Source organism: Condylostylus longicornis, unplaced genomic scaffold (assembly GCF_029603195.1).
Source record: "Condylostylus longicornis isolate FDR11 unplaced genomic scaffold, ASM2960319v2 ptg000018l, whole genome shotgun sequence".
Lineage (NCBI taxonomy): Eukaryota > Metazoa > Arthropoda > Insecta > Diptera > Dolichopodidae > Condylostylus > Condylostylus longicornis.
Genome location: NW_026577987.1, coordinates 3,934,688 through 3,946,898, shown reverse-complemented (window position 1 = coordinate 3,946,898; position 12,211 = coordinate 3,934,688). Strand labels below are relative to the sequence as shown.

Here is a 12,211-nt window from a genome sequence, read left to right as displayed (position 1 = left end):
TAAATAAATAAAACTATTTATAAGTAAGCGAACTTTGCACACTTTTTTAGATTTATTTTATGAATTTTATATTAATATTATAATATGAATAAATCTACATATTTTACGAAAATATTGCTAACCCCGTTAAGTTATATAAGTTTACGTTTAAAGTCTACCAATTTGGTTTACTAAAACTATTCGATTAATGCAAAATTATCCCTTGAATCAAAATTTATATATAAAGAAATTCAGGCTCTCTTAAATAGTAAAGTTGGATCAAACCAATTGTTTATAATGTAGTTCTTTTCTCTTCAACAAGTGAAAATACTGCTTTTAAAAAGAATCTAGTTATGTGTTACATTATTGAAAGTACTTTAATACATATACGAATATGTTACAAAGATTGCATAAATTTGGGATGAGCAATGAATGTAACCTTTAGCAATGAATGTAATAAGGTAAGGAGCGTTAACGTAATGCTCGTATTAAAGTTAACATCCAATTTCTTATATAATCTTTGACGAAAGATATTTAGATAGAAACAAATTTTAGTGAAACTAAAATTAATTAGAATTGAGAATAATATATAAATATATTAAACAACTAAACAAAATATTGCCAAGTATTGAATGTATATATATGTACTCGTACATTACATTCAAATATAACGAGTTAAGCTCAAAAACACCTACAACAAAATTTTTTGCGAATATTAAAATGGAATTGAAGCAAAAAAATCGTTATATATGTATTGAGTTATAAGTATGTAATATATTTTTTAATGTTTGAAAGAAAAACAAACTCAGAGATGTGTAACTTAACAATTTACTTGTTGAATTATTTTATAAATACGTAAATTATTAGAATGAACGAATCTGAATCGTATCTTTTGTTAACATTTTAAAAGAATTACATTTCCAAAGCGTTCAGTTCAAACTACGTGGTTATCCTCTTTTTGAGCTCTATTTTTTTATGTAGATATGTCTACATTCTAAATATGTTTATGCATGACCTCAAAACTACAATAATACTGTAGTGCCATCAAATTCAACAGTTATTCCAAATCATAATCTCAATTATATTTTTTTGTATAGATTAAAGGAAAACATTTTAAACACTAAAAATTCCATGTTCTCTAATAAAATTCCGTCATCATAATCTTATTCAACTTAGTTTGTCGCTATTCGTCTATTTTTCAGATTGAAAAAATTCAATTTCTTTTCAGTTTTATTTTGAGATTTTTTATACTACAATTATTTTGTAGCTAAATAAAAATTTAAACAGGTACAACATTTATCTTCAATATTTCGTTTCGATTTTTTTTTTATTTTTGTAATTTACTATATACGGATATTGGCTATGGCATATACATACTCGTACATATACATACATAAATATATATTCTATCACGCATATATAGATTTGAAATTTTTTAAATCAATTTCAAATATGTAAATCAAACACACAAACACATAAATTTGTTGTTAAAAGTTCCTCGTACATTTGCAATAATTTCTTAATAATTTGTACTGTGCAATATGCACTTAACCACAGCAATGTATTTAAAAATAATAAAATAAAAACAATAACAATAATGAAAACGGATAATCTCATTACCAATATAAAGAACAATGACCTATTTTGTATATTAGAACGAAAAGCGAATGAAAAAAAATTAAAAACAAAATAAAATAATAAAATTTGCACTAACAGTATAAAACATTTCACAGATCACACATATCTACACTTCACTATAAAGAAGAAGTAGAAAAAAATCTGAAAATATTTAAAGAAGAGAAAGAGTATAAAGTCCACACCACAGCAAAATCGTATAAAATACAAAACACCAATACTCAAAATACCCTATACAAAAGCATTCCTTCTGGATTTACAATCGCTCTTGAACTGTGCTATCGTTCCAAAAAGTTGATTGGGAGCAAAGCTCTGATCTTTCCAAATAATTTATAAATTCATTGCTGGTGTGAAAAAAAATTTTATTAATTACTATTTAAATATAATATCCGAGTTTAAATATTAATTTTCAAGGAAATTGGTTTGTAATTTCTTTTTATATTCGCAAAAATATAAAATCGCCCCGCAAATATATATCCCAGAAGCTAATCAATCCATAGCCAAATAAAGACACATATAAAGTTTCATTAACATCCCGACATCTCTCCAAAAATAGTTTATTTACGCTTCCCTAGTATAGAGAAGTGCGTTCCCACATAAAACTCGATATCCGAAATTTGGTAGCATCACATAACTTCTCTCATTGTGTACAATGCGGAAAATTCAAAATCTGTGTAAAAATTAAATTCAAATTATGCAAAAGAAAAATTTCTAATTTTCTTAAGAAAAAAGTAAAAAAATGACAGAGAATTAATAAACGCCAATTTAAACTAATTTTTTTTGTTCACATACAATCTTAAGTGACTAACTAAAAAATAGTGTATATACTACGATCAAAGTAAATGATAACGTATAGACAGCGATTTAAGTGGCTATTCATACAATAATACCAAAAAGAAGAGAATTATTGTAAATTGTAATTTTTGAAGATTTTTTAAAAATGAGAGTAAGGAAATTGGAGAAGAGATAAAAACCTTTTTAAAGTTTTTCGCTTCTTTATAAAGTGCTAACTACTGGTTCTCCTATTTATATCCCTTGTTTTACATTATATATACTTTTTCTGGCGTGCCAAGTTAATTAAATTTTCTTAAGATTAAGTGGAATGTTTTACCAACACATGACAATCCTTTTTTTCATTTTGTTTTTAAATTTTTTAAAAACTAAATTTACAAATAAATTATTAATTAAGATATTAAAACTTATTCAATATCAAATAATTACGATATTTAGCATCCAGTAAATAGATACGCAACATATTTTAATATTTAAAGAAATTAAATTTTTATTAAAATATACCTATATCTACGTGTACTGATAATAATAAAAGTATGTTTTTCGGTAAATCTCACAAAATGTCTACATTACTCTATTGTTGTTAATTCAGTTATACATATAACAATTTCAATATTAAATTAAATTTTGTACTTTGAGAGTTTTTTTTACGCATCTCTAATTTCTATACTCAGAATCTCTTTTTCTCATTATTTCAACAGCAAAATTTCCAATTTGTTAAGTTTAATTTCTTGTTGTTATTTTGAGGATGTACGGTGGAAAAATGATTTTTTTTAAATTCTCTTAATACGTGTGTCATTCACTCTACGATCACCTCGTTTGCATATATCATTTCCTATCTTTTGTTTTAATCTTTTGTAACCGAATTTTTGTTTTATTTCATTTTGTAATCATGCTGTATTTTTAATGAAACAAATTAAATAAGTAGCTAGAATATCGTAAATCAAATTAAAATCTATTAATTCGGCAAACTCCGTGACATGAACACGAATAATAGGCAGTCCTTAAGAAATTTATTGGTAGGTGAAATTTTGCGTTAAGTGTATACTTAATGACTGTGAATACATGCAGATGTTATGTACATGAATGTTAAATTAAGTCTGAGAGCCAAACTGACTTTGAACGTACCGCAGTACTAAACTACGTTTGACAAGTTTGGGAAATTTTTTTTCTGTCTGATTATAGAACGTAATATATAGAAATTTTTGTATGTACATGTAGAATTTTTGTTTATTATAAAATTATAGAAGTTTAGAAACGATTGGTATTATTTTAAAAAATCATTATTTTCAGTTTACAACAAATTGAAACCTAAAAAGTATTTTATAATCAAAATGAAATGAATTTTCCACATAAAATAGCTAGAAACCATTTGGTCAGGCCGCATTCAGTTTTCAATTAGTTCCATCAAACATGTACATGAAAAATTTGTAGGAAAGTTTTGTAAACTTTGGCAAAATCTTTATTTTTAATTCGAAAATTGTGGATTTGATTGTATGTGCTTTATATTTACAAATCTACATAGATAATAGAAATAAACTAACTCCCTAAAAAACCAACAAATTTAGCATCTAATTAAATATTAAATAATTCAATTGTTATTTAACAAAATTCTGTTTTTAGTTTCTTCTAAAAAGCTACTTTTATGTGATTGTATGTCTGGTTCTTCAATAATAATTAAAATAATGAATCGCTTGAAAAAAATGTTTCCTGTTTTATATTAATACCCACATTCTTTCCTGCAGACACCACGGTATGCCGTTCCCTAAACGTATTGAGGATATTTTTCCTGAAATGTATTTAGCATAAAAATGCGAATTTTATCAGTTGGTGGTTCGCACCAGTTTTCGCAAATAAATCATAAAAAAGTACTAATAGTATCATGTTATATATGAGATTATACTGTACAGACAATTCTCCTTTTTAACACTTCTGCTTGATTCAAAACAAAGGAAAATAAATGTTAATGGAGATTAACGGTGCCAGTCTCATAATAAAGCTATTTTTTTCCTGCTGTTACTAGCATATAGATTTGTAAAATTATTTTAAATGTTTAATGGAAAATGAGTTATAAAGGGGAAAAATGTATAATAAAGGAGACCCTGCTTTTAATTGAAGTAAAAAAATGAGTAAGCAGTCGACTTAAATAAATTGGTGATTTATGTTACTAAAAGCATTCCTTTTATAAATTTAATATTTTTCTACTACTTAGTTATTCTATAAAACATGAATTTCATCTTATAATCGAAAAATTTGTAATCGAAACAAACTGTAATTTGTGTAAACAATTAAAAAAATTTTTTTTGCAAAGTATTTTAAGTTTTCAAAACCTTCCTTAAAACATACGAAAACTAATTCCTTTCTCTTTTATTTTGGTAGGTTTCAGCTGGACAACACCTACATCTTAGTAGTGAAATGAAAAGCAATGTATCGGTAGCAGCGCAACAAGGGGTATATTTTAATCAACAACAAGCAGCAGCAGCGGCAGCAGCAGCAGCAGCTGCAGCACAAAATCAACAATCTCAACAACATTCACAACAAAATAATAATAATCAGCATGGTAATAATCAACAAAATCAACAAGCAAACCCTAACAATTCACAAGGTAAAGTCGTGTTATTTTTAATAATTATTGCACTATAATAGTATTGTAAAATTGAAACTATAAAATTATTGTGTTTTATGTATAGGAAATAATAATGAGTCCTCATACTCAATGACACAATCACAGAATATTAACTTTACCCAGCAACAAGCTTTGAGGCAACATCGACAACCACAATCATCAACAGCAAACAATTTTGTTGGAATGAATAATGTTGGTCCTACAAACACAATGGGTAACAACTCTGGAGGTGTAAATACGTCTTCTGTTGGCAATAACGCTATGCCTAATAATCCTACATTAAACCCAATGAATCAAAGTTCTGGACCTAATGGACCAAATAGCAATAATTTATCAAATACTAGTGGAAATCTCATGGGAGGGCCACAAAATGGTCCCAATAGTGGCCCCAACACAAATAATGGCCCAAATACTAATATGAATCAATCATCTGGAGGCGGGTCTAGTTTAGGTGGCTTGAATCAAATGACGGGTCCAAACAATTCCCTTGTTGCTAGTCCGAATCCTTCCGCGAGCGCTGGTATGGGTAATGTGGCAGCTGGGGGTGGCAATAGTGGCAATAATAACTCTAATTCGGGTACTACGACAGCGAATTCAGTAATGGCAGCTGCTTTAACTCAAGGAATGGGACAAATGGGACCACATGGCGGAAGTCCTAATATGATGGCTGCAATGGGCGGACCAATGGGTCCTGGAGGAAATGTGGGTGGTAGTCAACATGGCCCTGGCGGTTTAAATGGACTACCAAATCAAATGGTGCAAGGCGGCGGATTAAACCAAAACATGGCTAATACAAACGGTCCTAATTCAATGATGATGGGCAGTGGTGGAGGTGGAGTTCCACCGATGGGTATGACACAAGCTAAATTCTTACAGCAACAACAGATGATGCGAATGCAGGCAATGCAGCAGCAACATATGAGTAGCAATCGGCCACCACCTCCAGAATATAAAGCAAGTCAAACGCAGTTGATGCAAGCACAACTTATGCAAGCGCAAGCAGCAGGAGGTAGATTTCCAAATGCAGCAGCACAAGCTGCGGCAATGCGTCGTATGGGTCACCAGCCTATTCCTCCTTCAGGTAATATTTGTAAATTGTATGTTTTTGGAAATTTTTACCAAATTTTGTCTTGTTTTAGGTCCAATGATGAGACCGCAGCACTCCATGTACATGCAACATTCCGCAGGTCATGTTGGTGGACCTCGTAGTGCCATGGGTGGCGGTGGGCCTTATGGTGGTCCCATGGGAGGACCACAACGTCCTCCAAATGTGCAAGTTAGTCCTGAAGGTATGCCAATAGGATCCCAACAAGAATGGCGTCAAATGATGATACAACAACAGCAAAGTATGTCATTTTCTACTCAAAACTCCAGTATGAGACAACAAGGCTTTAATACTGGTAAGTTAATTACTGATGACACTCTGAATTCTAGGAAAATACTGTTACTTGTCAATATTATAATTTTTCAAATTCTTTTTTAGGAAATTTCATGCCGAATTCAAACGCCGGTGGACCTAACCCAAACAGTATGGGATTAGCGAACGGTATGCAATTAACACCAGCGCAACAACAAATGTTACGGTCGCAACAAGCACAACAATCACAATTACAACAAAATCAATTGGCAGCACAGCAAAATCAATTAGCTGCGCAGCAAAATCCTCTAGCTGCAATGAACGCCCAGGGAATGATGATTGGGCCTAATGGTGGCAACTGCATGGGTCCTAACGCACAGCAGCAACAACAGCAACAACAATCCGTAATGCAGCAAATGTTGCAACAACAACAACATCATCAACAACAGAATCAACAGCAACAAGGAATGATGCAACAGATGCAGATGGCATCTTTGCATATGTCACAAACTCAACAAATAGCAATGCAACAACAATTTGTTCAACAAACTTCCTCAACAACAACACATCAACAACATTCACAAATGATACAGATGTCCAATAGTGGTCCAATCGGACCAGGTGGACCGAATGTTTCGAATAATCCTATGGCACAAATGATTGCTGCTACTGCTGGAGTTGGTAATCAAGCAAATAATGGTCCAAATGGTAATAACGGAGGTAATTCAAATAGTGGTGGCAACAGCAATTCAAATAGTCTTGTAAACGCTGGTGGTAATAATAGTGCTGTTGGCTTAGGTGGTGTTGGACATGGCGGTATGAATTCAAATAACCCAAATAATAATAATGGTGGACCCATGAATAATAATAATATGTCAATAACTGCCGCTACAGTTAGCAGTAGTAGTAGTTCGGTTACATCAATTAATCAAACTATTAATTCTGTTGTAGCAAATAGTTCTGATTTTAGTTTAGAATTTTTAGAAAATCTTCCAGTAGGAGACGGTAGTAGTATTTCGGCACAAGATTTATTAAATTCACTTGAAAATGATAATTTCAATCTCCAAGATATTTTAAATTAATTGTAGATCAATGAAAGAAAAATGGTAATGAAAAAAACATATGTATGTATTTGTTTAAATATTAAAAATGTTCTTAATTTATATAAACAATGTTTATAATATTAATAAAAATAATTATATTTTCTAACGAATTGCATTAAAATTTGAAATATCCTATGTATTGGAAATCATATCTTAACGTTAAAAAAAGTATTGTGTACTAAAAAGTAAAAACACATTAAAAAACTACCAGTATTGAGTCAACTAAAAGAAAATTGTCCAACAAAATTTTTGTGTACATTTAATAAACTTCAAGGATTCAAAGCCAAATACTTTATTATGTTAACTAAAGTAACATTTTTAAATCCGAATTATTGTGAACTTATAAATACATTATAATCGAGAGTATTTTTAAATATGAAATTTAACTTAAAGTTCTGATATCAAAAGGATTTAATGACATCGGATTTAATGTTATAAACATTGTTTGTACAATTTATTTTTCTAAATTAAAAGATTGAAAAAACTTATGAAATGTTTTCCGCCGGAATCGCCCATTTTATATACATAAATAATTATACACATTATATTAATCATCATTAGTAATTATTATTTACTAACTATATATTTATATATTTAAACAAAAAAAAAAATAAATAAAAAATACAAAAAAACATAATAAAACAGAAAAATTATATATGATATATAAATGTTCATATATATCATAATTTAATTGAAATTATAAAATAAAATTGGTGATATTTTTTAAATTAGTGATTATAAAATAAAACAAGAATTTATTTAATTGATTATTTAATTAATTAAATATTTAATAATTTTATAATTTTTTTTTTACTTCAACTATTTGTTATTAAAACATGCAATCAAATACTTATATTTTATTTTTAGTTTATTCAATTTTTTATATGTTTATAATATTTTAGAAGTTTTCAAATTAAAATTTGATTCAAAAAATTTTGTTGGAAATTTGAATATGATTATTTATACATTAATATAAATATACATAAAGTAATTATTAAAATCCGTATATTTCTTGTAAGTTTGTTTTTTTTTTTGATCACATAAGTATGTACTAGTAATTGGGCATTTACATTAATACATGAGCAGTATAAAAGATTTTCTAAAACTTTTGTAAGGCTTCCCATGAATGTTTTTGATAAATTCTCAAATGTAAAATAGAAAACATAAATAACATCAGATGAATTGAATAAAAAAAAAATAACAAGTGTGTTTCTAAAAAATAAATGAAAAAATTTCAATTATACACGAAAAATTTAATGTAATATTTATACATTTACCATTATATATTCTTAAAATTGAATATTTATGTAGCTTATATTTTATTTATGATGTGTAAATAATTATGTTCTAAGTAATATACAGTATAAATAATCATATTCTTATAATTTGAATTAAAAAAAATACGAAAATTAGATTATTATTAGAGGAAATAATCAACAAAAAAGCTAATAATTAACAAGAAAAGTTTAAATTTTTAAAATATTTATAAACTTATAAAATGAAAATTAACAAAACAAAAACTAGTTTAAATATTTAACTTATTTTAATTATTACAATTTTAAAATTTTGTAATAATAATTAATAAAAAACCAACAAAATTTTAAAAGAAAAAACACACAAACAAAGAGCAAAAAAAAAATTCAAGGACACTAAAAAAATCTGTATTAAAAAAAATTTACAAAAAAAAAAAATCAAATAATATAATTATAAAATTGATGAATGAAAATTATAAATAAAAATAGAAATTAGAGAAGGAAAGAAACATAACATTAATAAAATATTTTATTCTTAAGGGCAACAAAAAAAAAAACAAAAGAATGATAAACTAACACTAAGAATTAATATAAGGATATTTTGTTTATTAAAATATCCTTTCAAAAATATTAAAAATCAGAATTATTAATAAATTATTACACATAGTAGTTATTATGATTATTATGAAAAAATAAAAATTAAGTGTTTTTATTTATTTAAAAACAAATTATATTTATACATGTATGCATAAATGTATTTTGCATATATTTTAAAATTTTGACAGAAAAGAAAAACATTTTGAAAACATTTAATATTCAAAGAAAAAAAACAAAGAAAAAAAAAGTAATTAATATTGGAAATTTGCAGTTTTTAAAGAAAAATTTGTGAAAATGAAATTTTGTTTTTTTTATTATTTCTGATTTTCTGGTTTTTTTTTTGTTGTTGTATTTTTTCCGCGGTTTTAAACATTTTCCTAACATATTTTGTATGTAAATTTTTATATATTTATTTGTACAAAAAATGGCATTACAAATTTGTAGAAAAATTTTATTTATTTTAATATTTTTTTAGTATTTCTTATTAATTTGTAATTTAATAGTAAAAATAAACTATGCTGTTTATGTTTTAAAAAATAAAAATAACTCAGAACTATGTACGAGTATAATCCTGGTAATGTAGTTATTAATAAGTGCGAATCAAGAATTTGGGAAATTTTTAAGTAGCTTAATTTTTTCTGTAAAAAATTCAAAATTCCCTCAATACTAAGCTATAAATATTTAAAACAAAGTAAAAATTTCGATTTTCAACAACACATTATGAAATTGTTTTTATGATACATAATACACAATAGTAAAGTAGTGCATTCTATTTCTATTATAGAAAAAATGCATTCTTTAAGTAATACAAAATTACTTCACTTTCTTAAACTTTATTATCAGCAAAAATTGACAAGTGTTAAGAATAAATTTATTGTCCAAATTTGTAAAAAAAAATAACATATTCTTACAACAGATTGATTTCAATAGCTGATCTTACTTTTCTGTATACTTTTGTTTGTCAATTAATTGTTTTTCTAATTTATATTCATATTTCTACTAAGCACTTAGTAACATCCAACGTTATTTGCTCGCTCTTATCTACAAAATCTATTTAATAATTACCACCTGATATGATCATGTAATGAGTTATCTAGCGAATGTAAAAAAAAAATAGTTTAATTTTTTTTATAATTATATTTAATTTAATTTTATGATTATTTGCCATTTTATTGTACATTATTTAATCAATTTATAAAAATAGTTATCTTTTTTTTATATATTAATATTATTTAACTATAATTAAATGCTAGTTTCTCGCAAATTAAATTAAAAATAAAACAATTTATTCCTGTGTTTTTTTTTTTTTTTAATAATTATAATTCAAAAATAATTTGAAAAGCGATAAAGGTATGTAAGTTATAACAAAAAAATTTAAAACAAAAGTTAATAAAAAAAATTAACAAAAAAAAAGTTAAACTTAGAAAACAAAATTTTCCTTTTTAATCAAAAAATGAGATGAATTAAAACAAAAAAAAAAAGAAACATTAAAATTTAAACAAGTAAAGAAAAAAAAAAAACAGAAAAATGTTGAAAAAACAATAAAAAATTCAAAAAAAAAATGTTTGTACATAAATTAACTGTTAAATAAAAATAAATTTTTATAGCGATTTTATTTATTAATAGATGAAGATAAGACAAAAATTAAACAACAACAATTATAACCGATTTATAATTACTAATTAATTAATTAACACTAAGATTTAAGCAATTTCATATTTAGAAAAGTTTAGGAACAAACAAACATCAACAAGAGAAAAACAACAAACATCAATAAAATTACAAAAAAAAAAAAAAATATCCAACAACTTTTTTTTTTGTTTTTATTTTGTTTATTTCAAAAATTTTTATTTTATTTAACACTTTTAGATTTTAATGTTTAATTAATTGTATATTTAAATTTTAAGTGGTGTAAAATAAACGCAAACTATATATTTACTTAGAAATTAAATTAAAAAGAAAAAATAAAATAGTAAAACTTAACAAAAAAAAAAAAAAAAAAAAAACTTAAAAAAAATTACAAAAAAAATTAACATAAAAAATATTTAAGTATAAAACAAAATTTGTAAAAACAACAATAAAAATGCCATCTACTACTACAATACGAATTTTCGAACTACAGTTGAACTACCCTGACTCTTGAATTCATTCTGTAACCAATCTTTTAATACATACCGCAAATTCTTTAACGTCAAAATTTTGTTTTCAGTCTGCAAACTGTCTGACGTATAAAACTTTTACGGACAGAAATGTAGTAAACTTTTTACCCGTAATTGACTTTGAATTTTGATCATCCGTAAACGTCAAAACAAAAATAAAATTTTTTTTAGATTTAAAATAATTTTATACTTACACATTAAAAATTAAGAAAAAAAATATTTTTTATATTATTTTTAACGTAATGATAGTCACTCAATACATCTAATTTATTTACTGAATTACTACGTCAGACTGTCTGCATATAAAAAAAAAATCTGCAATTTTGACGCTTAATTGACTTTTTTTAAACGTTTAAGAATTTAAACTTTGACTGAAAGTAAAAACGCATTAGAGTATTCGTAAACTCAGACAACTCAGATTTTGTAAAATTTGACGTTTAAGAATTTACCAATAATTTTTATATTTTTTTTTTAATAAACTCATTTGTAATGGAATGTTTAACTAGTAATGATTAAATTATAATTTTATATAATGATTATTTGAAAGTTTTGTAATTATATTTTTAGTAATAATTTAAAAAATTATACATTTTTATTAATTAATAATTAAGTTTTTATAATCAAATAATATTTTCGAATTGACGAAATTAAGATGCAAATGTAGATTTCAAAATCAAAAGAAAATACTTTGTTTTTGATGTCTATTTTAA

The 12,211-nt window shown here is 25.6% G+C and overlaps 1 protein-coding gene across 1 annotated transcript in view; it reads left to right on the top strand.

The window, feature by feature from the left end:
• LOC129606275 (neurogenic protein mastermind) overlaps nucleotides 1-10,048 on the top strand; it is a 73,023-nt gene extending 62,975 nt beyond the window's left edge. The window contains exons 3-6 of the mRNA XM_055516507.1: nucleotides 4,786-5,011; nucleotides 5,097-6,113; nucleotides 6,172-6,432; nucleotides 6,516-10,048. Of these exons, the coding sequence (XP_055372482.1) occupies nucleotides 4,786-5,011; nucleotides 5,097-6,113; nucleotides 6,172-6,432; nucleotides 6,516-7,471 (2,460 nt within the window). The 3' untranslated portion in view covers nucleotides 7,472-10,048. The remainder of the gene's footprint in view (nucleotides 1-4,785; nucleotides 5,012-5,096; nucleotides 6,114-6,171; nucleotides 6,433-6,515) is intronic.
• The last annotated feature ends 2,163 nt before the right edge of the window (nucleotides 10,049-12,211 follow it).